Source organism: Littorina saxatilis, linkage group LG14 (assembly GCF_037325665.1).
Source record: "Littorina saxatilis isolate snail1 linkage group LG14, US_GU_Lsax_2.0, whole genome shotgun sequence".
Classification (NCBI taxonomy): Eukaryota; Metazoa; Mollusca; class Gastropoda; order Littorinimorpha; family Littorinidae; genus Littorina; species Littorina saxatilis.
In genome coordinates, this window is record NC_090258.1 from 36,867,031 (window position 1) to 36,890,050 (window position 23,020).

The following is a 23,020-nucleotide window of genomic DNA, read 5'->3' on the forward strand; positions in this document are numbered from 1 at the left end:
AATAACGTATAATACATGTCGTGAAAGGCCTTCTGTAATATAGGGTCACTTTTGGCAGGTCCCATGGGTGTCCAATCATTGTAGGTATCACTGTATACATGTGCTCCTGTTTGGGAAACTTAAAATGGCAACCACCAGTGCAGAGACGATTAAATAACATATTCTTACGTCAACTCACATATATAGCAATTAACTTCAGTTTGATGCTTAGACATTGAAGTACTGACCCTGGTAACAGGGGGAGGTAACTCCCAAACAAAAACAAAGTCTTGTTGTCAAGGTAATGGTAGTTACCTCCCCTTACCGGCAGCCCGCACATGCGCGGGACACACTACAGGTATAATCATTCCCTTCTTCAACACGGTTGTGTTCAGACGTGCTTGTACTTCTTCTAGGCTTTTCAGCCTTTGGCCACCTGTTAGGAAGGCCATTGACCCTACGTTCACTTGCGACCTCTTGCTAAGCTGTTGGTGAGATCTTTCTTGTTTACAACTGTTGTTTATTGTTAACTGTTCACTTGTGAAAATTTTCTCTCCGTTGTTTTTCACGGAGTTTGTTCTGTTTTCACAATGGCAGACAAGAGCAGAAGCTCTGCCAGACAGGCATCTGTCGTTTCTCCGCCGGGCAGTTCGACTATTTTGAAGTCCAAGTCAAAGAGTAAAACTCATTCGAAAGAGAAGGCTTCTTCTCCTTGTGTAAATCATGTCATGAAGGTGTTCAATCCTGAGAGTACCGAATCTTTGCGGGTCGAGATTGACCCTCCGTGTCCGTTACCCCCTGTGCTTTCTCCTGTCCCTACTTTGCAGGACAGCCATAGCGTTTCCAGGGAGGAGATATTTTCTGTTCTCAACTTTTAAAGATCAGATGAGAGACATGTTGGCCTTCGAGAGGGGAGTAGCCTGTTCTACCACGGCTTCCCTTCCTCTCAGCGTCGGTGACGCGGCTTCACTTTCCAAGATTCGACCTTCGGCGACCATTACGTCAGCCGACCTTGTCAGTCCTCGCCCTTCGGTTTCCGCTTCCGCTTCGGCGGTTCAGGATTTTAGAGGTTTGTCAGCAACTTCCGGTGTCAATCCTCCGGGGTTCCAGGTGGTTGGTGACAACGGTACCCTTTCCTTCACTTCCGGTTCCGCTTTGTCTGTTCCGGCGAGTGAAGGATTGTACGCATTAGCATCCGCTCACAGCACTTCGGTGTTTTCGGGTGCTACTGCACGGGGGTTTCCGGCTACTTCTGGTTCGTCTTCGGGCGTTCCAGGTAATCGTAGCACTTCTTTCTTACTGTCAGCAACTTCCGACGTCAACCCTTCGGGGTTCCAGGTCGTTGGTGGCAGCGGTGCCCCCCGTCTCTCACTTCCGGTTCTGCTTTGGCTGTCCCGGATGGTGAGGGGCTGTACGCGATGGCTTCCGGTCACAACACTTCGGTGTTTCCGGTTGCTGCCGCACGGGGGTTTCCGGCTACTGCTGGTTCCACTTCGGCGGTTCCAGCTTATGGTAGCGCTCCTTCCTTATCGGTTCCGCACAGTGCTTCGGCATGCGGTTCCGGTACCTGGGGACAATCTTTTTCGGCTTTGGCCAATGATTGTCCCGGGAATGATAACTCTGGTTCTATGCCGGGGTAGAAGATGACGAAGATCGGGATAACTCTTCCGCGGTTGGAGATTTCTTCGGTGACAAAGGAGCTGATTCCAGATTTCGTTTCCTGGAATCACCTTCAGTTGCCTATGAAATGGCTCGCGTGATCGGCAACGACGCCGGACCTCACGTTCCATTGTTGATGGCACACGACAATGCTCCTTCTTCAGCACAGCCATGGCTTGCTTCGTCGCAACAGAGTTCTCTCCTTTCGTCTAACCTTCAACGCAAACGGCGTTTTTTTGGAAAGACGAAAAATCTGATTGCCACTTTCTCACTTCCGCGAGCGCCTCTTCCGGTCACGCCGGAATTGGCGAACTTGCGGAAGGATGGATATCAGAAAGAGAGGGTTTCGACTTGCACGGAACAGGGCCTTTTGGGAGTCGAGGAGACCGGCAGGTACTCACTGGAACTCTCCTCTGTGTCTAAGACCTTGATCAGAGCGCTTTCTCGGGCTATCTCATCTTCCCTGGAGCCTTTTCGGTTCCGAGACGATGCGGTAGAGGAGGACGCCGTGATTCTTTTCGCTGCTCTAGCAAAAGTCACGGCCGAACAAATGACTACTTCAGCCAAACTGTACGCTGAGACGGTCTTTTGGCGGTGTGAGGCTCTACAAAGGATAAAGACTCACAGAGAAATCTACAGTAGAATCTCTGCGACTCTCACCTTTTGTAGAACAAGCCTTACTCTCAAAAGAGAGTCGCAAGAGGCTAAAGACCTACACTTTGTCAAGCTTTCGGAGCTTGCTGTCAAACAGAGTCAGAATCGTAGAGACCCAGCGCCTTCTTCGACTTCTAACAACTCTAACCAGAAGGCGAAACAGTCGAATAGGGATGATGGTCGCACACCGAAGAAACCTTCATTTGGCAAGAGGGGATCTGGGCGAAAGCCCAACCCCCAATGAATTATCCCCGATCCAGCCATTCCCTTGGCCCCTACCCCTTTGGTAGCGGGCGGCCTCTCCAGGGCCTTACAAGCATGGTTGTCTTGGACAGACAATCGCTGGATTTCGGAAGTGGTTCGGTCGGGGTTCTGACTGCTCGGGTTAGGGGACAATGCTCCCCTGACCAGAGCCCCGTCCAACTTCAGGTACCCCGCAGATCTGGAAGCATGTTCTGCCATCCAGGCGGAGATTTGTCTTCTACTACAGAAACAAGCTGTAGAGGAGATCGTCGATCACCATTCCCTGGGGTTTTACGGAAGACTTTTTGTCGTTCCAAAAGCATCAGGGGGATGGCGACCGATGTTGAACTTGTCTCCACTGAACGTCTTTCTATGGAAAATAACGTTCAAGATGGAGACACCTGCATCTGTCAGAGAGGCACTTCGTCCTTCGGACTGGGTGACCTCCAACGATCTGACGGATGCATACTTCCACATTCTGATGCACAGGTCTGACCAGAAATGGTTGTGTTTCCTCTGGGGCGACAGGGTGTTTCAGTTCAAGGCGCTGCCTTTTGGGCTCTCTCTTGCGCCTTGGATTTTCACCATGGTAGTGCGCCAGTTTTGCGCACTAGTGTGTCGGCAGGGGGTTCGTCTCAGAGTGCATCTCGACGACTGGTTGATTCTGAATCAACTAGAGTCCCTTTGCCGACAGCACACCCAGGTAGTTCTGCAGCTAGCAAAGGACCTAGGCTTTTCAGTCAACCAAGGGAAGTCCGATTTGACTCCCTCTCAAAGGTTCACCTACCTGGGCCTGGTGTTCAACACCCGCGTTTGGACCGTGTGTCCCGCTTAACGGAGAATAGACAAACTACAAGATCTGGTCAGATCTTTGTCAGACCTCCGTCACGCGCCAGTCAGGGTTCTGGCATCGATTCTGGGCCAAATGGAATCGATGTCCACCCTAATCCCTTTGGGCAGAGTTCACAAACGCCCTTTCCAGGTTTCACTGAACTGTGCATGGGATCCAGCCTCTCAAGGTTGGAACATGTCAGTCCCCACTCACGGCTGGTTTCAAGAGACAACGAAACAGTGGCTGCACACGTCCTGGCTGACTCAGGGCGTCCCCATTTCGTTCCCTCCTCCAGAGATGCACCTGTTTACGGATGCTTCTCTTCAGGGTTGGGGAGCCCATCTCAAAGGACGGACATCTTCGGGTCTTTGGAACCCAACTCAGAAGTTGTTTCACATCAACGTTCTCGAGTTAGAAGCTGTTTGGCTGGGTCTTCTGGAGTTTGTTTCATCTCTCCAGGGCAAACACGTGTTAGTCCACACCGACAACACGACAGTTGCAGCTTACCTGAACAAGCAGGGAGGCACGCGATCTCTTATCCTGTCCAACAAGGCGTGCGAGATCATTTCTTGGGCCTTTCAACAGAGAATTGCGATCTCAGCAAAATATCTGCCAGGCCGTTTGAATGTGCTGGCCGACTCTCTCAGTCGATCGTCACAAGTCCTACACACAGAATGGACGATCTCCCATCAGGCGCTTCTGTGCCTTTGGGCGCAGGTGGAGAAACCGTGCATAGATCTGTGTGCCACACGCTTCTCTCGGCGTCTTCCAGTGTTCGTGTCTCCGTATCCGGACCCGGAGGCATGGCAAATCAATGCCATGGAAATAGAGTGGACAGGGATGAAAGCTTACGCTTCCCCCCCCTTCCCTCTACTCGGCAAAGTCCTAAGGAAGGCCGATCTAGAGCGACCTTGCCTGATTCTGGTAGCGCCTTTCTGGCCGAGCCAGCATTGGTTTCCAGATCTCCCATCCCTCTCGGTCTAAAAAGAGGAGAACTTCTGCAGCCAATGACAGGGGTTCCGCACAAGGACCCTCAGATCCTTTCCCTGCACGCATGGAGACTGTTAGGCGATCATTGAAGCGTTCTGGAGCTTCAGATCTCACGCTTGATCTGGTCCAGAAAGCGCACAGGAGCTCTACAGCTTCTGTATATGCTTCGCACTGGTCTTCTTGGAACCAGTGGTGTGGGATAAACGGGGTTAATCCCCTATCTCCCCGTTCTATGGAGGTGGCCAATCACCTTGCGTGGTTGTCATCTCAGGGCTGTTCTGCGTTGACTCTTTGAGTACGACGTTCTGCTATTTCAGTCACGCTCAAACAGCTTGGACGCTCCATCTCTTTGGGAGGCGTCATCGCTAGCGTGTCACTAGAACTTAGTCCCAGCTTGGGATTTATTGCTCGTTTTAGAGTTCCTAAGGTCTAGAACCTTCGAACCATTACGAGACGCAAGTCTTCCCAATTTAACAAGGAAGGCTCTCATGCTCATTTTGCTCGCTTCCGTGCGAAGGGGCAGCGAAGTCCATGCTTTTTCGGGTCTCGCGCAAGATATCACTTTTGAAAGAGACGGACGGCTCTGTTACTCTACGTTTTTGTTCATCATTTATCGCGAAAAATCAAAAACCAGATCAGCCGTCTCTATTCAGCCACTTAGCTCTGTTCCGCCACATGGTGACCCAGGTATTGTGAACTGCCCGGTCCGAGTACTTCGAACATACCTGTCTCGCACGGCTCCTATTAGAGCGCCAGACCAAAAACTTTTGTTCATTTCGTTAAACACAGCAAGAAGCAAAGATATCGCAAAAACAACGCTGGCTAGATGGGCTTTCACACTCATAAAGCAAGCTTATGAGTGGTGGCAGACAGACGGGGGGGGGGGGGGGGGGGGCGTTCAGTTCTTCCTCTACGTTCTCCTAGCTTGGGCCGCTTCTTTGGCGGTTCTGCGATCCGGCAGGATCGTTGACGTACTCAGAGCCGCGTATTGGACGTCTGAAGATGTCTGAAGACGTCTGGGACATCTCCAGTACCCGCCAGGATGGTAGTAGTTGCTTACCAGCCATGGTTGCAGCAGGCCAGATTCTTACCAGAAATTAACGTGAGTTTCCCGCCACCTTAAGTAGCAATCTGCCATATGTGAGTTGACGTAAGAATGTTATTTAATCAAAAATTTAAAAAATAAATTTTCATTTAATTAATATACTTACTCAACTCAAATAGTAAATACCCTCCCTACCTACCCCACAAACGTTATTAATGTTTTGAAGGTAGTGTTTTCAGTGATTATACCGGTAGTGTGTCCCGCGCATGTGCAGGCTGCCGGTAAGGGGAGGTAACTACCATTACCTTGACAACAAGACTTTGTTTTTGTTTGGGAGTTACCTCCCCCTGTTACCAGGGTCAGTATGTCAATGTCTAAGCATCAAACTGAAGTTAATTGCTATATATGTGAGTTAAGTAAGTATATTAATTAAAATTTTCGATTTTCAGAGTTCTGAATAAAACAACAGGATTTGTCAGCACTAAAGTAGGTTCCATGTAACCAGCACTGTAGTTTCTAAAAGGATTAAGAAACGAATTTTTTTAAAAACGAGTAGCCGGCTCCGGTATTTCAGGGTAAGATAAGTCTTAGTTAAATTTGTTTTTGATTACTAAGCACTGGGTGTAGCTAGATAAAATGTGTACTTAAAGTTTGACAGCAGAATAAAAAATATGCAGCTGGGATCGTGAATTATGAATACATTTTTGTGCACCTTAGCATTGTTAATACACAGGAGGCAAATGTTACACAGGTTCCAAGTGAACATTCACGTTGAAATGGGTTTTTAAGCTTCCTGTAGTTTACAAAGGCCGCAGATCTTCCTTTTTACATTTAGTCAAGTTTTGACTAAATGTTTTAACATAGAGGGGGAATCGAGACGAGGGTCGTGGTGTATGTGTGTGTCTGTCTGTCTGTCTGTGCGTGTGTGTGTGTAGAGCGATTCAGACTAAACTACTGGACCGATCTTTATGAAATTTGACATGAGAGTTCCTGGGAATGATATCCCCGGACGTTTTTTTCATTTTTTCGATAAATACCTTTGATGACGTCATATCCGGCTTTTTGTAAAAGTTGAGGCGGCACTGTCACACCCTCATTTTTCAATCAAATTGATTGAAATTTTGGCAAAGCAATCTTCGACGAAGGCCGGACTTTGGTATTGCATTTCAGCTTGGTGGCTTAAAAACTAATGAATGAGTTTGGTCATTAAAAATCGGAAACTTGTAATTAAAATTATTTTTTTATTAAACGATCCAAACATAATTTCATCTTATTCTTCGTCATTTTCTGATTCCAAAAACATATACATCCTAGAGGAATACCCGGCTTCGCCGGGGTGAATCGCGAGATAGAAACAGACAGCGTGGCGGTTCACCACAATCACCTTTGAAGGCGGCGAAGTCCTGTCAAACGGGATTGAGAATTTTAGAGCTTATTTCTTAGCCCTATATTATCTGTTGTGGCTTCTCAAATGCCAGAACATACAGACAGACAAAAGCCGCTAGACCCCATCACAAACAGAACTCTACAATCCACAGGTGTTGCCCACACACACACACACACACACACAGAGAAGCCGTATATATATATATGTATATCTAAATCTATAAATATATAGAGATAGGTGACAGTGTATTTTTCGCGTGGCTATAAATTGATTCGACCTTTTCACTTTGACAGTAAGAACAACTTACGGGTGCAAGGGAAGCGTTCTGGACAGCGCAGTGACATTCTAAAAATAGTAACGTAGTAACGGGAATATGGATTGACGCCACACGAAGGAAGGGAGATAAACGCTGAAAACACTGGAGAAAATAAAGAGAAAAACCCAAATCGGTTCAGCGCTGCGCGCTGAGAGCACGTGTTGAAATATCTCATGTCGAGTCCCATCGCTGTCGACGACGCCAAATGTAACCGAGTGCCGAAACACCACAATCATATGTGAAGCCGAAGTCCACTCAAACGGGATTGAGAATAACTGTTATGGCTTCTGGAAGGAAGGCCTGAACATATATAGACACACACCAATGCCGCCAGACCACATCACAAACAGAACTCTACAATCCACAGGTGTTGCCCACACACACACACAAACACACACACACACACAGAGAAGCCGTATATATATATGTATATCTATATCTATAAATATATAGAGATAGGTGACAGTGTATTTTTCGCGTGGCTATAAATTGATTCGACCTTTTCACTTTGACAGTAAGAACAACTTACGGGTGCAAGGGAAGCGTTCTGGACAGCGCAGTGACATTCTAAAAATAGTAACGTAGTCAGTAAAGGGAATATGGATTGAAGCCACACGAAAGAAGGGAGATAAACGCAAAACACTGGAGAAGATAAGGAAGAGTTACTGGGAATGGTGAAATGAACAGAAAAACCAAAATCGGTTCAGCGCTGAGAGCACGTGTTGAAATATCTCATCGATGAGGTTGTGTCCGGGGTGTAGCTGAATACGGTGTCCAAATTTGAAAAAGATCCACCGAGAACTTTGGCGTTGTGATGTGGTCTAGCGGCTTTGGTGTGTCGGTATGGGGGCCCGGGTAGCTGAGGTGGAACCAAAATCGGTTCAGCGCTGCGCGCTGAGAGCACGTGTTGAAATATCTCATCGATGAGGTTGTGTCCGGGGTCTCTCTGAATAAGCCCACCAAATTTGAAGCAGATCCATCGAGAACTTTGGCCGTGCATCGCGCACAGACAGACAGACACACAGACACACAGACACAAGTCGTATATATATATAGATGTTATATTTGGATTACAAACAAGCTCTGAAAATTGAAAATATGAAAATTATGATTAAAATTAATTTTCCGAAATCTGCATGACTTTGATCTGGTAGCCGGTAGCTCTACTCCGCCCATCCCCGGCCACGTCAGATGGGTGGGAGTCGCCAGTCGCATTGGGTGGGCCCCTTTGAGGCTGAGGGCCCGGCACCGTCTTCACCTGGCTGCGATCCATGAAGACGACACCATCACGTTGATTCGTTGATGACACAACCATTTGTCGAGGATAGCGTAGGCACCCGGTCTGCTCCCCGCCTAAAAAAGGCCAGTGCCGTTCCGTCTTCGAGGGACTGCGTGGGTTTCATTTCGGAGTTTTCCTTCTCCTAGACGAGTTTCCTTCCATGGATGATGAGCCTCCTCTACCCTCGTTTTGAATTCAGAGTGGTCTTCTCTTAGGATAGCTGCCTGCCAGGGTTGACGAGCCTATCCTGCCCGGCTATTTGACCCATAGCTGGAGGTTGGTTCGTGGGCACCTGGGCGTTTCCACACACCGGTGGGCCCGCATGCCGCACGTCTAGGGGCCAACCTCCTCCGAGTCCTTGTAGTCTAGCCTGGGGCCTTGCGGTACCCAGTTTACGCCTGTCGCCGCGATGGAGGCACTACATAGGGCTTGTTGTGGAGAGGTTATTGTACTGGCAGGAGAGACTGACGCATTCTGCTCTCTTTTCGCATTGTCCTAAAAAGGACAGACGGTGCTAGCCAGCGGTGAGGGCTGAAAGCGAGAAGTGACAAGCACAAGACACTTCGCCAACACACTAGACACGTCACACAACCGTTTGGCAGAAATCGATTTAAAAACAATTTCATCTTATTCCTTGTCGGTCCCTGATTCCAAAAACATATAGATATGATATGTTTGGATTAAAAACAAACTCAGTAAGCTAATAAGAATAGACATACAGAAAAGCGTGTCATGCTGCTCAGCGCGACCACTACCGCACTATTCTGCATGGCTTGTCGATTTCACTGCCTTTGCCACAAACGGTGGACTGACGAAACTACGAGTATGTGGTCTTGGTGAAAAAAGCAGTGCATTCAGTTTCATTCTGTGAGTTCGACAGCTTGACTAAATGTTGTTATTTCGCCTTACGCGACTTGTTGTTTCCTTCTTTTCTCATTTTTGCACGGTGACTGGTTTCTTCATTACATGTACCCTCCAGCAAAAATTCCTATGCAAATTGATTTACAGTTAGGAAGATGGCTTGAGATAAATATCTGAAATTGAATTTGTCTATAAATCTAAACAACGAAGTGACTGTGGTAAGATGAACAAAGTTAAAAAACAAAGGAATACTGTACTCACCGATACAAGAACGAGACAAGACGGTACGAATTTTCGCTTATGGAAGCTTCATCAGGAAAAACAAGAACACAAAAGACAACAAAAGCATCATCCAACCACTTCTCTCCCCTTTCATTCATTTCCGTTCCTGAAGTTCCTTCCCTTTTTTGCGTGTTTCCCCTCCATTTTCTTTCAAACCTTGTTCGTTCCGTGTTGCGTCTGCTTTTTGTTGTCTTTTGTGTTCTTGTTTTTCCTGATGAAGCTTCCATAAGCGAAAATTCGTACCGTCTTGTCTCGTTCTTGTATCGGTGAGTACAGTATTCATTTGTTTTTTAACTTTGTCTATAAATGAAAAGTTACACTGTCTGGAGATTTTTTTTTTAAACACACACTTGGTTGCCTGCTTTGCTTTAAGGTTGGACTGAGAGAGAGAATGTGTGTTTGTGTCTGTGACTTTTTCTTCCTTTTCATTTTTGAAAAAATAAAATAAATAATGGTTGGTTGTGATAGAAACGCCTGCCATACCATCTCAACATTTGAAATCTTTAGAGTGTGCATATTCAGACAGATCACATGATTTTGCTCCATTTTAGAGAAAAAATTATTAAGTATGGCAGGGTACACGATTGTTTGTCTCCATTAAATTACATATCTTAACCCAACTCACATATAGCAATTTACTTCAGTCTAGTGCTAGAACGCTGTAGTCACGTGACTTCCTGACCTTGCCGCCATATTGTAATCATTCTCTACTCAGCGCTCCGTGGCTACGGAGGTGTTTTGCTTCGCTTAGGCTTTTCAGCCTTTCGTCTGACTTTTCCTTGGGTCAGACTTCACCTTGGTTTTCCTTGCACGTCCCTCTTCTTTTACTTTGTGTTTGGGGTGAGCATTTTTGCATATTTTTCATCTTGATGACGTCATATCCGGCTTTTTGTAAAAGTTGAGGCGGCACTGTCACACCCTCATTTTTCAATCAAATTGATTGAAATTTTGGCCCAGCAATCTTCGACGAAGGCCGGACTTCGGTATTGCATTTCAGCTTGGTGGCTTAAAAATTAATTAATGACTTTGGTCATTAAAAATCTGAATTGTAAATAAAATAAAAAAATAAAAAAATTTAAAACGATCCAAATTTACGTTTATCTTATTCTTCATCATTTTCTGATTCCAAAAACATATAAATATGTTATATTCGGATTAAAAACAAGCTCTGAAAATTAAAAATATAAAAATTATTATTAAAATAAAATTTCCGAAATCGATTTAAAAACAATTTCATCTTATTCCTTGTGGGTTCCTGATTCCAAAAACATATAGATGTGATATGTTTGGATTAAAAACACGCTCAGAAAGTTAAAAAGAATAGAGATAAAGAAAAGCGTGCTATCCTTCTCAGCGCAACTACTACCCCGCTCTTCTTGTCAATTTCACTGCCTGTGCATCGAGCGGTGGACTGACGATGCTACGAGTATACGCTCTTGTTGTAAAAATGCAGTGAGTTCAGTTTCATTCTGTTAGTTCGACAGCTTGACTAAATGTTGTAACGTGACTTACGCGACTTGTTTTAGAGTTGCCTCCCTTGTTATCAAGGTGATGCGATACAGCGTTCTAGCACTAGACTGAAGTAAATTGCTATATGTGAGTTGGGTAAGTATATTAATCAAATGAAAATTTACTACTAAAATGTTCGATTTTTGTTTCCTTATTTTCATTTCCTTAGTTTCGATTTCCATAGTTTCCTTATCTTTTCGTTCATTCTTTCTTTTTTTTCTTTGCATTGTTTTGCATGTGGGTTCATATCCCAGAGGACTAAGTTCACAACGTTACCTTCTTGTGTTAAAAATATTGCATCAAATTTTTTGTCTTGTAATACATGTGAACAGAAAATATCATAATTTAAAGGCGTTACCGGGTGAAGGGCACTGACAATTTATTGCATATGATTTTTACCTTGTCCTGTTTTTTCAGCAAAGAAATATATAACGCCTTTTTTGTTTTCTTTAGTCAATAGTGTAGTGTTTCGTTGGGCACTTCGAATTGTAGTGAACAATGTACAGTTCTTCCAAATTAATGCGCATTTGAATACTGTGAGAGAAAAAAAGAAGATTGTTTGAGGCTGTGATGCTTAAAAAAGAAAGAATTTCAGTTTGAATTATGAACACCTGTTGAAACAGAAGGCTGAAAGTTATTGTGATGAGACAGATTAATGAGGTGGAACAAAGACTATGCTTAGGTATATTGCAGAATCTTCATTACTCGTCATTCTATCTTATTAATGGGATTCTTTTTCTTGCAGTGTAGTTTTAATTGTGAACCCTTTTTTTTCTGGTTTAGCCGAAACATTTTCTTTACATAGCATTGTGTTTTGTGATCCTGATCTATGAAGTGTAGTTAAATAGTGAACTGCTCTGTGTGTTTATAGCTGGGAACTGTAGTTGCATAAATCTAAAGTACTCTGAGTGGGCATGCAGACTATTTTCCAAACTCTACATTTTTGTCGCTTGGTTTTACTGTGGAAGTACATAGCGGAATCCCCCTTTAGTGACCCTCATGCTTTCACACAATTTCTGTTCATAACCTCTATAAATTTACCCGACGTTTAAGACTCCCTCCCTTTTAAGATCTGATTTCCTAAGCTTTGTTGAGGTCTTATGAGAGAAATACCACTTGTATATGTATCAAATGCTGGACTTTTGAGGATGAATGCATATTCTTCTTCTTCTTCTGCGTTCGATGGGCCATATTATCGTGGGAGCGTAGACAGCCGATTTGAATGCATATTCAGACCTGGGAACCCATATGATTTCACCGTGTTTTGTCCCGTCGCGATATAACCTTTGTGGTTGAAAACGACGTTAAACACCAAATAAAGAAAGAACCGTGTTTTGTACGCATAATTGTCTAGAATACGATCAGTACTGTCAGTGGTGAAAAAATATGGCGAGAAAAATTCCCAGACTCCTTTTCTTCACAAGCGCATTCCGAAGCCGATTCAGTATTTTGACACATGATTACAGTTTTTGTCAGTAAACATTGATATATGCATTTGATTTTAATGTATTGGTAAACTTGATCATCGATGCGACAGACGCATGTGAAGCATGTTTGAACCATGGATGTTCAAATGCTGTGTGGAGTATGCTCATTTTTCTGAAGATACTCCAAGTTTTTTGTAGAATCTAAGTACAAAACAGGGGTTCCAAGGTCTGCATATTTAGTAGCATTTAGATGAGCAGTTTTAGTTAGATTGCTTCACATGCATGCATAGCCCTTTCAGTAAAAAACAGCTCTGAAAATGTTGGCACATTTGTAATATTCTCTTCTTTTTCTGTGTGCAGATAATTGGCGTGTGGTTAGCAATGCGGTATAGAAACCAGAAGGATCCTTTTGCCAACCCCAGTGCTTTCTTGTAACATCGGAGCAACTGTAGGGGTATTTATTGATAGAAAGAATGTGATGAGTGGAGTGACACGAGAATGGAAGAGCGCCCTTGGTTTCCATGGCAACAAGAAACCAGGAGGGGAGTGAAGGGGTGGAAATACAGGCTAGTTTCAACGCAACTGGACACAAATCAGCATTTGACATGGCACTGTGCACCAGATTGGAGATAAGCAGACTTCGCTATGTAACTTTTTCTCAACTCAAAACATTTCACAGCATTCAGACATCTGTTTGTATGACTGATTCTGCTGTCAATATCAATTTCAATGCTCTCTTTGAATCTTTGTAGAATTGGAGCTATTTCTCTGATCTTTGTCATTTTCTTGTAACTGTGCTCACCTAAGAACATAAACTTGTTTTATATTTCATGGTGGAATTGTGAATTTCTAATCTCAAGTTAGTCAGCAAGTGGTCTTGTTAATCGTTGAACTGGAATGGGAGAGGTTTTCAGTAGATGCTTATTTCCACAACTATTCAAGTGTTTATGGGCTAGCTTTTGTTTAGTGTCACACCTGGGAAAAACAACATTACCACAATGGTTCATCCCTTTCCCTACCTTTAGAGCCTCTTTTCTCACCTTTTTAAGGGCTTAAAACAAAAGTACATGCACATAATATGTAATTTTATTGCAAATTCTGTGGTGAGTGCCACCCCTTTGTCTTTGATCTTAGTATTTCGCCAAAAATAATCACCTTCTTCTGTCAGTTGCATTTTGGTGTGGACTAATTCTAGCTGTTTACTGCCGTTTTGACATGTAACTTGAGGGAACGTTTGAAGAGTGCAATTATGTTGAAGTACTTCTGGTGCAAGTGCTCTCCCTTTGTCTATGATCTTGGTCTTTCACTCTCAGTACCACAGGCTCTTCTGTCACTTGCATTGTAATATGGAATAATTCTAACTGTTCACAGCCCTTTTACTCCAAGTTTTTACAGAGAAGTAAAAGCTGAGCCTGCTGCTTACAGGTATGACTCGGTGGTTCAGTTGTAACGCAGTGGTGTTTGTTGGTCTAGTTGCTGCACTTGTGTAAGTGACGCTGTCAAAGAACATAGGTTTCTATGTAACAGCTGCAGTGGTTTGAAGGATTGGGACACTCCGTTGGTGTGCTTGTTGTCTGAGGGAGCGGGTTGGCAGGGAATACTTGATGTTAATCATTTTAGTCAGCATAATCAGTTACCTTGTGGATGGTGCATGCGAGTAGACGAAAACCAGTGAGAAAGAGGCTCCAATTTTTCATTTATTACTCTGCATTTTGTTGAATTGTATTTGTACACTTTGTTCTTCTTTTTACATTTAGTCAAGTTTTGACTAAATGTTTTAACATAGAGGGGGGAATCGAGACGAGGGTCGTGGTGTATGTGTGTCTGTCTGTCTGTCTGTCTGTCTGTCTGTCTGTCTGTCTGTCTGTCTGTCTGTCTGTCTGTCTGTCTGTCTGTCTGTGTAGAGCGATTCAGACTAAACTACTGGGCCGATCTTTATGAAATTTGACATGAGAGTTCCTGGGTATGATATCCCCGGACGTTTTTTTCATTTTTTCGATAAATACCTTTGATGACATCATATCCGGCTTTTTGTAAAAGTTGAGGCGGCACTGTCACACCCTCATTTTTCAATCAAATTGATTGAAATTTTGGCAAAGCAATCTTCGACGAAGCCCGGGTTTTGGTATTGCATTTCAGCTTGGTGGCTTAAAAACTAATGAGTGAGTTTGGTCATTAAAAATCGGAAACTTGTAATTAAAATTATTTTTTTATTAAACGATCCAAAAACAATTTCATCTTATTCTTCGTCATTTTCTGATTCCAAAAACATATACATATGTTATATTTGGATTAAAAACAAGCTCTGAAAATTAAAAATATAAAAATTATGATCAAAATTAAATTTCAGAAATCGTTTTAAAAACAGTTTCATCTTATTCCTTGTCGGTTCCTGATTCCAAAAAAATATAGATATGATATGTTTGGATTAAAAACACGCTCAGAAAGTTAAAACGAAGAGAGGTACAGTAAAGCGTGCTATGAAGCACAGCGCAATCGCTACCGCGCCAAACAGGCTCGTCACTTTCACTGCCTTTTGCACTAGCGGCGGACTACGTTCAGTTTCATTCTGTGAGTTCCACAGCTTGACTAAATGTAGTAATTTCGCCTTACGCGACTTGTTTTTTTACTACAAATGTCAGTAGCATTTTAGCAGTCCCATTGAGCCTGCCACCTATGGTGTTCAGGTATCGAGATCTATATTTTTCATCAACTTTGATTGCTTTCATCACGAGAAAGAACTTGTTCGGTTGGAGAAAATGTTCAGAAGTTGTGCGACTTTTTGCAAATGTCTTGTCATTTTTTCCTGCCCTGTATTATTTGAGATCTGATGTGTACAAAAAATTAATAATTTAGGACACCAATCTCTTGACATGCATTTCAAAGTAACAGTAACATTTAGCAATCTCATGACATTATTGATGTACAGCTATTACAGTGTAACAATGGTCTTGCAGTTCTTGTTTTTTTAACCAATTTGTATTTTCCTTTTCAACATGATCTGGACTCTGCAGCAGTGTTCTTATCTTCTTCTTCTGCGTTCGTGGGCTGAAACTCCCACGTACACTCCTGTTTATTGCACGAGTGGAATTTTACGTGTATGACCGTTTTTTACCCCGCCATTTAGGCAGCCATACGCCGTTTTTCGGAGGAAGCATGCTGGGTATTTTCGTGTTTCTATAACCCACCGAACTCTGACATGAATTACAGGATCTTTTTCGTGCGCACTTGGTCTTGTGCTTGCGTGTACACACGGGGGTGTTCAGACACCGAGGAGAGTCTGCACACAAAGTTGACTGAGAAAATAAATCTCTCGCCGAACGTGGGGACGAACTCACGCTGACAGCGGCCAACTGGAGTGTTCTTATCAAAGCAGAAGTATTTAAAAAAATCCCTTTTCACTTTTTGTGTAACTTTTGTCTTCTATTGACCCAATTTGTGAAGATTGGAGAAACACCCTCTGTCTGATTTCACCGTGGAGTTGATTTACTGCAGGGGAAAGAAATCATCTGTTGAAGTTTTCACAACACTTTTTGCATTTGATTATTTTATTGATTGTGTGTACTCAGATCAGTAGAAAATAAAATAGGAGTGGCAACAGGTGTGTAATGTTCTGATTTATCAATTATTTTCACATCCTTGTTTATTCAAACATTCCACTTTTTATGTACATTTGATTTCCTTATCAATATGTGGCTTTGTTTACGCCCAGTGACCTTATAGAGATGTGTGGTAGTAAGAAAGGATCCTCCTGCCCTTGGATGCCTTTGAAGAATATAACTCTGTCAAGGTTTTCATGGGCTGTTGTAGAGTAGTCTTCCTTGAAGTTGAGGCAATCTGAGCTATGTAAAGCTCAGTGGGAATAATCAGTGAAGATACAGTGTATAATTCAATAATGAGCTCTTATTTTCATGTTTAGAAAAGAAGAGAAAAGCGGTACATGGTTATGCAGTGATGGCTCAATGTCATCCGCTTGTCTGTGGAAAACACACAGATGGGAGCTCATTGTCATTTACTGTGAAGGCAACTGCTGGTATTTCAGACGGCCGCATTGGCCTAGTGGATAAGACATCGGCCTCCCAATTGGAAGGTCGTGAGTTCGAATCCCGACCCCTCCTGGTGAGTTGAGGTTTTAGATTTGTCCAATCTCCCAGGTCAACTATTGTGCAGACCTGCTAGTGCCTTGTCCCCCTTTGTGTGTACACGCAAGCACAAGACCAAATGCACACAGAAAAGATTCTGTAATCCATGTCAGAGTTCGGTGGGTTATAGAAACATGAAAATATCCAGCATGCTTCCCTCAAAAGCGGCGTATGGTTGCTTAAATGGCGGGGTAAAATTGGTAATACACGTATGTAAAACCCACTCGTGCAAAAAAAAGAAAGTGTATGTGGGAGTTTTAGCCCATGAACGCTGAAGAAGAAGAAGTATATAGCTCAGCTCGCCACACCTACAAGGACTTCAACTCTTCCTCAGCATATGAAAACTCTGACAGAGTTATTTCCAAGCATTGTCTACTGGCGAAAGATTTCAGAACTGTGCACAACATATCGATAGAACAAGTGGTGTGGAGAAAGTGTGCTGGCAGAAACTTTGCACTAGTGTTTAGGTCCTCTGAAATTATTGATAGGTACACTGCTGTTTTATGTTTTCTCCACTTATTTGTGACATTGTAAGTACCTGTCATGCCGTTTGTACCATCTGAGTGTGCAACTCTCACTTCAGGAATAGTATGTAGCTAGTGCTGAAGACACACGCAGATTCCTTGTGTATTCATCGTTATGATTTCTTTGTTAAAAGTTTAGTGTATATATATATATATAAATGTTTCATCCTCTAGTTTCTGTCGTTGTCTCTGCGTTTAAGTTTTTAGTTTTTCAGACAATCATCCCACATAGATGTGCTCCTCCCGGACGTTTATTTTCAATATATTTCTGTAATTTTTTCTTTTTCTTATTTATTAATTCATTAGTATTTTTGTTATTGATTGATTGATTGATTGATATGCTTTTATTTTTTGCATGACATCATTTTATTATAAGTTTCATGAAATCCACATAACACATTCCTAAATTGAATTGGTAAGACGCTCTTGACGATCAGTGAATAATGTGTATACTGGCTTCTACTGCTGGAGGGATTTGTACTGTAACTAAATTTTTTTGCTATGTTGATGGTTAGGTTTAAACTTGAATGTCTGGGATATTCACCCAGGGCAGTCTCATTGAAGAACAGTTCAAATGTAAGATTGAATTTTCCCTGTGGTTGACTTCAATTCTAGGGTTAGATGATAAATATTTGTTTGGGTTCGGGTGCAGTGTCATGACCATGTTTTTGTGAAGATTGTTTTTTACCTTGTTCATTTTGCAACAGATATGCTAGTACTTATCTGAGAAATAGAGCTTATTTGCAGAAGTATTGCACTTTGCAGGAAAGTCGATTTTTTTCCATATGATGAAGAGAAAAGGAAACGGGGCATGAAGAGTAGTTTTGTCGTATTGTCTTCCACAATTATGAATCATGCATGAAAGTTATAGCCATGCAGATAGACGGTGCTGACCAACGGAGACAGAACCATGGTTTATGATTGGGGTGGGCTGCACACACTTACTGGTATCTGCAAGAAGGGTATCTCACCTAGCGGACAGTGACGTCAAGGAACTCTTAAGCCTTGTTCAGTTACCCCCCATTATAAAAATCTTTATTTAATTACAGGAGCCTTCTAGCTACAGAGAGCGAACAAAGGAATACTGCTCTTGCTTTCTACTTGGTTTTGTTTTGGCTTTGTTTTGTTTGGTATAACCTACAGGCGATTGTGGAGCTGACTATTTTTCATGAAAGATAAACTGTTTTTGTGTAACAATGCTTTGTAGTGGTGCCAGTTTCTTGAAGGACTTTGTAAGGTTGACAGTCTGTTGATGATCATTCTGCTGTTTTGGTTTAGTGAGCTGGGTATATTTTGCTTTTTTATTTAGTTTTATTTTTTTATAAAGACACTTCTGGCGAAGGAAGGGGTGGAGTACAATTTCGCTGATAGCTATATATGTAGTAGTGTTGGTGGTATATTATTTCTTGTGAGTTCTTATTGAAGAAATGCAGCCGTTACTTCCCCACATCTTTTTGTTGTTCAAAACAACTGCTCATTGTGTTTGAGATCAAGACTGACCATTTGCCAAAATAAGCCTCAAAGGAATGTTTTCAAATCAGAAATACAAAATGTTTGGTCTTCTTTTCAGTATAAGACATTATCGTACATGCATGGGTGCAACTCTGCCGGCTACACGCCGGCAGCCGGTTTTTGGTTTCATCGGCTGCCGATGTTTTTGTTCCAGGAGAGGTTTTTTTTGGCATTTTAAATACTAAAAAAGCTGGACCCCAACTTTTGCCGGTTTTTGGAATTTTCCAGGTTGCACCCATGTACATGTATATCTGAGACAGATACCCCCCGCGGGTTAGGGGGAAGAATTTACCCGATGCTCCCCAGCATGTCGTAAGAGGCGACTAACGGATTCTGTTTCTCCTTTTCCCCTTGTTAAGTGTTTCTTGTATAGAATATAGTCAATGTTTGTAAAGATTTTAGTCAAGCAGTATGTAAGAAATGTTAAGTCCTTTGTACTGGAAACTTGCATTCTCCCAGTAAGGTAATATATTGTACTACGTTGCAAGCCCCTGGAGCAATTTTTTGATTAGGCCAAAAAAAAAAAATTTTCTGTTTCTGGTCACCCGACCGACCCTAAATTTCGGCGCCGACCCTAAACTTTTTTTTTCCAAACTCAAAATTTTTTTGATTTGTTTTGGTGGTAAAGGACAGGGTGAGAAAATGAACAACAAAAACGTGTGAAAACGAAAGTCCGCTGACGATTTGTAAATGTGGTGAGTGTCTTGTCTCTATGTAAAGTGAATCCAGTCTCTTTGCGCGATTTTTAAAGTTAGTTTTATTGGTCTACATTTGGGGTAAAAAAAAAAAAAATTTAAAAAAAATAAAATAAAAATCCCGACCTACCGACCCTATTTTTTTTAGCCATGTTACCAGAAACAGACAATTTTTTTTTTTTTGGCCTTAGTGCTTTTGTGAACAAGAAACAATTAACAAGTGGCTCTATCCCATCTCCCCCCCTTTCCCCGTCGCGATATAACCTTCGTGGTTGAAAACGACGTTAAACACCAAATAAAGAAAGATATAACCTTCGTGGTTGAAAACGACGTTAAACACCAAATAAAGAAAGAAAGATCTGAGACAGATTCAGGATACAGTTACACCCTTTGTTATGAAAACAGAAATATCACTGGTATGCGTTGGGTTTTGGGTAGAACCATAATTGTTATCCCTTGGTCAGCCTGGTTCCAGCACAAGTTTCATCATTGTCTTATTCCAAGGTGACAGAGTAGCAAATCACACCAAGATAAGACCCCACCCCCTCCCCCACCCCACACGCTTTTTTTACAACAGTAGGCGTCTAAGCTATTTCCAGTATTCTTCTCTGGTTTTATAATTTTTTGTTGTGTGTTCACTTTTTTCTACACCTAACGTACACATAGCAACCCTAACGTACACATAGCAACAGAGCTAAACTATTGTTTATATCAGCTTTTTTACATTTAGTCAAGTTTTGACTAAATGTTTTAACATAGAGGGGGAATCGAGGCGAGGGTCGTGGTGTATGTGTGTCTGTGTCTGTGTGTCTGTGCGTGTGTAGACCGATCTTTATGAAATTTTTCATGAGAGTTCCTGGGTATGATATCCCCAGACGTTTTTTTCATTTTTGAGTCACTTGAGAAAAAGTGACTCTATGTAATCGGTCAGTGTTAGTCTGTCCGGCCGGCCGTCCGGCCGGCCGTCCGTAGACACCACCTTAACGTTGGACTTTTCTCGGAAACTATCAAAGCGATCGGGCTCATATTTTGTTTAGTCGTGACCTCCAATGACCTCTACACTTTAACGATGGTTTCGTTGACCTTTGACCTTTTTCAAGGTCACAGGTCAGCGTCAAAGGAAAAATTAGACATTTTATATCTTTGACAAAGTTCATCGGATGTGTTTGAAACTTTGTAGGATTATTCTTTACATCAAAGTATTTACATCTGTAGCCTTTTACGAACGTTATCAGAAAAACAAGGGAGATAACTAGCCTTTTCTGTTCGGCAACACACAACTTAACGTTGGGCTTTTCTCGGAAACTATAAAAGTGACCGGGCTCAAATTTTATGTGAACGTGACTCATTGTGTTGTGAATAGCAATTTCTTCCTGTCCATCTGATGCCTCATATAATATTCAGAACTGCGAAAGTGACTCGATCGAGCGTTTGCTCTTCTTGTTTTGATAAATGTCTTTGAGACGTCATATCCGGCTTTTCGTGAAAGTTGAGGCGGCACTGTCACGCTCTCATTTTTCAACCAAATTGGTTGAAATTTTGGTCAAGTAATCTCCGACGAAGCCCGGACTTCGGTATTGCATTTCATTTCAGCTTGGTGGCTTAAAAATTGATTAATGACTTTGGTCATTAAAAATCTGAAAATTGTAAAAAAAAAAAATTTTTTTATAAAACGATCCAAATTTACGTTCATCTTATTCTCCATCATTTTCTGATTCCAAAAACATATAAATATGTTATATTTGGATTAAAAACAAGCTCTGAAAATTAAAAATATAAAAATTATGATCAAAATTAAATTTTCGAAATCAATTTAAAAGCACTTTCATCTTATTCCTTGTCGGTTCCTGATTCCAAAAACATATAGATATGATATGTTTGGATTAAAAACACGCTCAGAAAGTTAAAACGAAGAGAGGTACAGAAAAGCGTGCTATCCTTCTCAGCGCAACTACTACCCCGCTCTTGTCAATTTCACTGCCTTTGCCATGAGCGGTGGACTGACGATGCTACGAGTATACGGTCTTGCTGCGTTGCATTGCGTTCAGTTTCATTCTGTGAGTTCGACAGCTACTTGACTAAATGTTGTATTTTCGCCTTACGCGACTTGTTTATACTCAGGGAGACTCGCACGCTGGTCATAGGTTTTGTTTTGTCGAGTTTGTTAAAACGTTTGTACATGGCCGCCAGTCCTTATGCTTTAGTCCAGAATTTCCTAAGCTTAATCCAGACTTTCCTATTTTTATTTCCAGTCCCAATGTTCCCAATTATTGCAGTGACTTCCAAATATCCAAAAGTTCTTGCATACTTGTCTAAAAAGCATGTTTTCTCAAGCGCCTGTAGGCGTGAGTCTCTTCGTTGGATTCATATACAAGACTCATCCTTCACTAGACTGCACCATTTTGCTTCAAATTTTTCCTTATTTTTGGAACCAGGCTTCACTGTTTTATTCAATTCTCTCTCAGGAGTTTTCAAGACCTTAGGTTGGCAGCTATAGTTTTTTGTAGAAGTGGTGTTTTCATATTATTGACCAGCACTGATGTACAATGACCAACACTTTTATTTCTGCATTTCAAAACATGGAAGATAGTGCCAGATGTAACCATGGTTAGGAGGTTAAGGGTTTGCCTGAAAAGAAGTCTGAAATATGTTTGCTTAATTGTACAATTCTGTGATAGTCCCATTGTGTTCTTTTTTGTGTACATTATTTGCATGCAGGGAAAGTTTAAGCTTGTTTTTGTTCAACCTTGTGTATAGTCTCTGAATAAATGTTAACTTTTTTTTTTTTGCGCTGGTGGTTTGGGTTACTTCTGCTTATTTTAAACGTGATTTTTTTTGTTTTTCTGATACACTTTTCTGGAACTTTAATAGAAGATAAACCCCCCGCGGGTTAGGGGGGAGTCCCATATTGGTTGGGACGAGAAAGAATTTGCCCGATGCTCCCCAGCATGTTGTAAGAGGTGACTAACGGATTCTGTTTCTCCTTTTACCCTTGTTAAGTGTTTCTTGTATAGAATATAGTCAATTTTTGTAAAGATTTTAGTCAAGCAGTACGTAAGAAATGTTAAGTCCTTTGTACTGGAAACTTGCATTCTCCCAGTAAGGTAATATATTGTACTACGTTGCAAGCCCCTGGAGCAAAACTTTTGATTAGTGCTTTTGTGAACAAGAAACAATTAACAAGTGGCTCTATCCCATCTTCCCCCTTTCCCCGTCGCGATATAACCTTCGTGGTTGAAAACGACGTTAAACACCAAATAAACAAAGAAAGAAATGGAAGAAGTAAAATATTTTGCATCTGTTTACAGGATGTACAGTATTAAATGAGTGTACATGTAACATCACACAACTTTGATCTGTCCTTTTTGGTTACAGCAGGGGGGAGTTTTGTTTCTGTTTTATTTCATTGTGCAATAAAATATTCCTTCCATGATTCACTGAATATTCATGAAGTTTATGCGTTGTTTGTGTGTGTGTGGGTGTGTTCCTAATTGTGTACAGCACATTTAGCATTTCAACATTAAAACATAACATGCACAGCACCATACAGTTACACACAAAGTCTTACAATCTTTGTCCATGTGTTGTGATGTGAGTATCCGTCCTGACCACACATTTGATCGTTTCAGGCAGTTTTGCTTTTTGTCATTGACCAAAATAATAGACACATTGCTGTGCTGTGAA

At 42.0% G+C, this 23,020-nt stretch overlaps 1 protein-coding gene across 2 annotated transcripts in view; it reads left to right on the forward strand.

Moving 5' to 3' along the window:
* Positions 1 to 22,778, forward strand: part of LOC138947704 (tetraspanin-13-like) — a 41,265-nt gene extending 18,487 nt beyond the window's left edge. For both annotated transcript variants that reach the window (XM_070319237.1, XM_070319236.1), the window contains one exon: positions 12,824 to 22,778. Coding sequence is in view for 1 of the 2 variants with exons in the window: in XM_070319236.1 (XP_070175337.1) it covers positions 12,824 to 12,898 (75 nt within the window). In the remaining variant the exon portion in view is untranslated. The remainder of the gene's footprint in view (positions 1 to 12,823) is intronic.
* Positions 22,779 to 23,020: the final 242 nt, after the last annotated feature.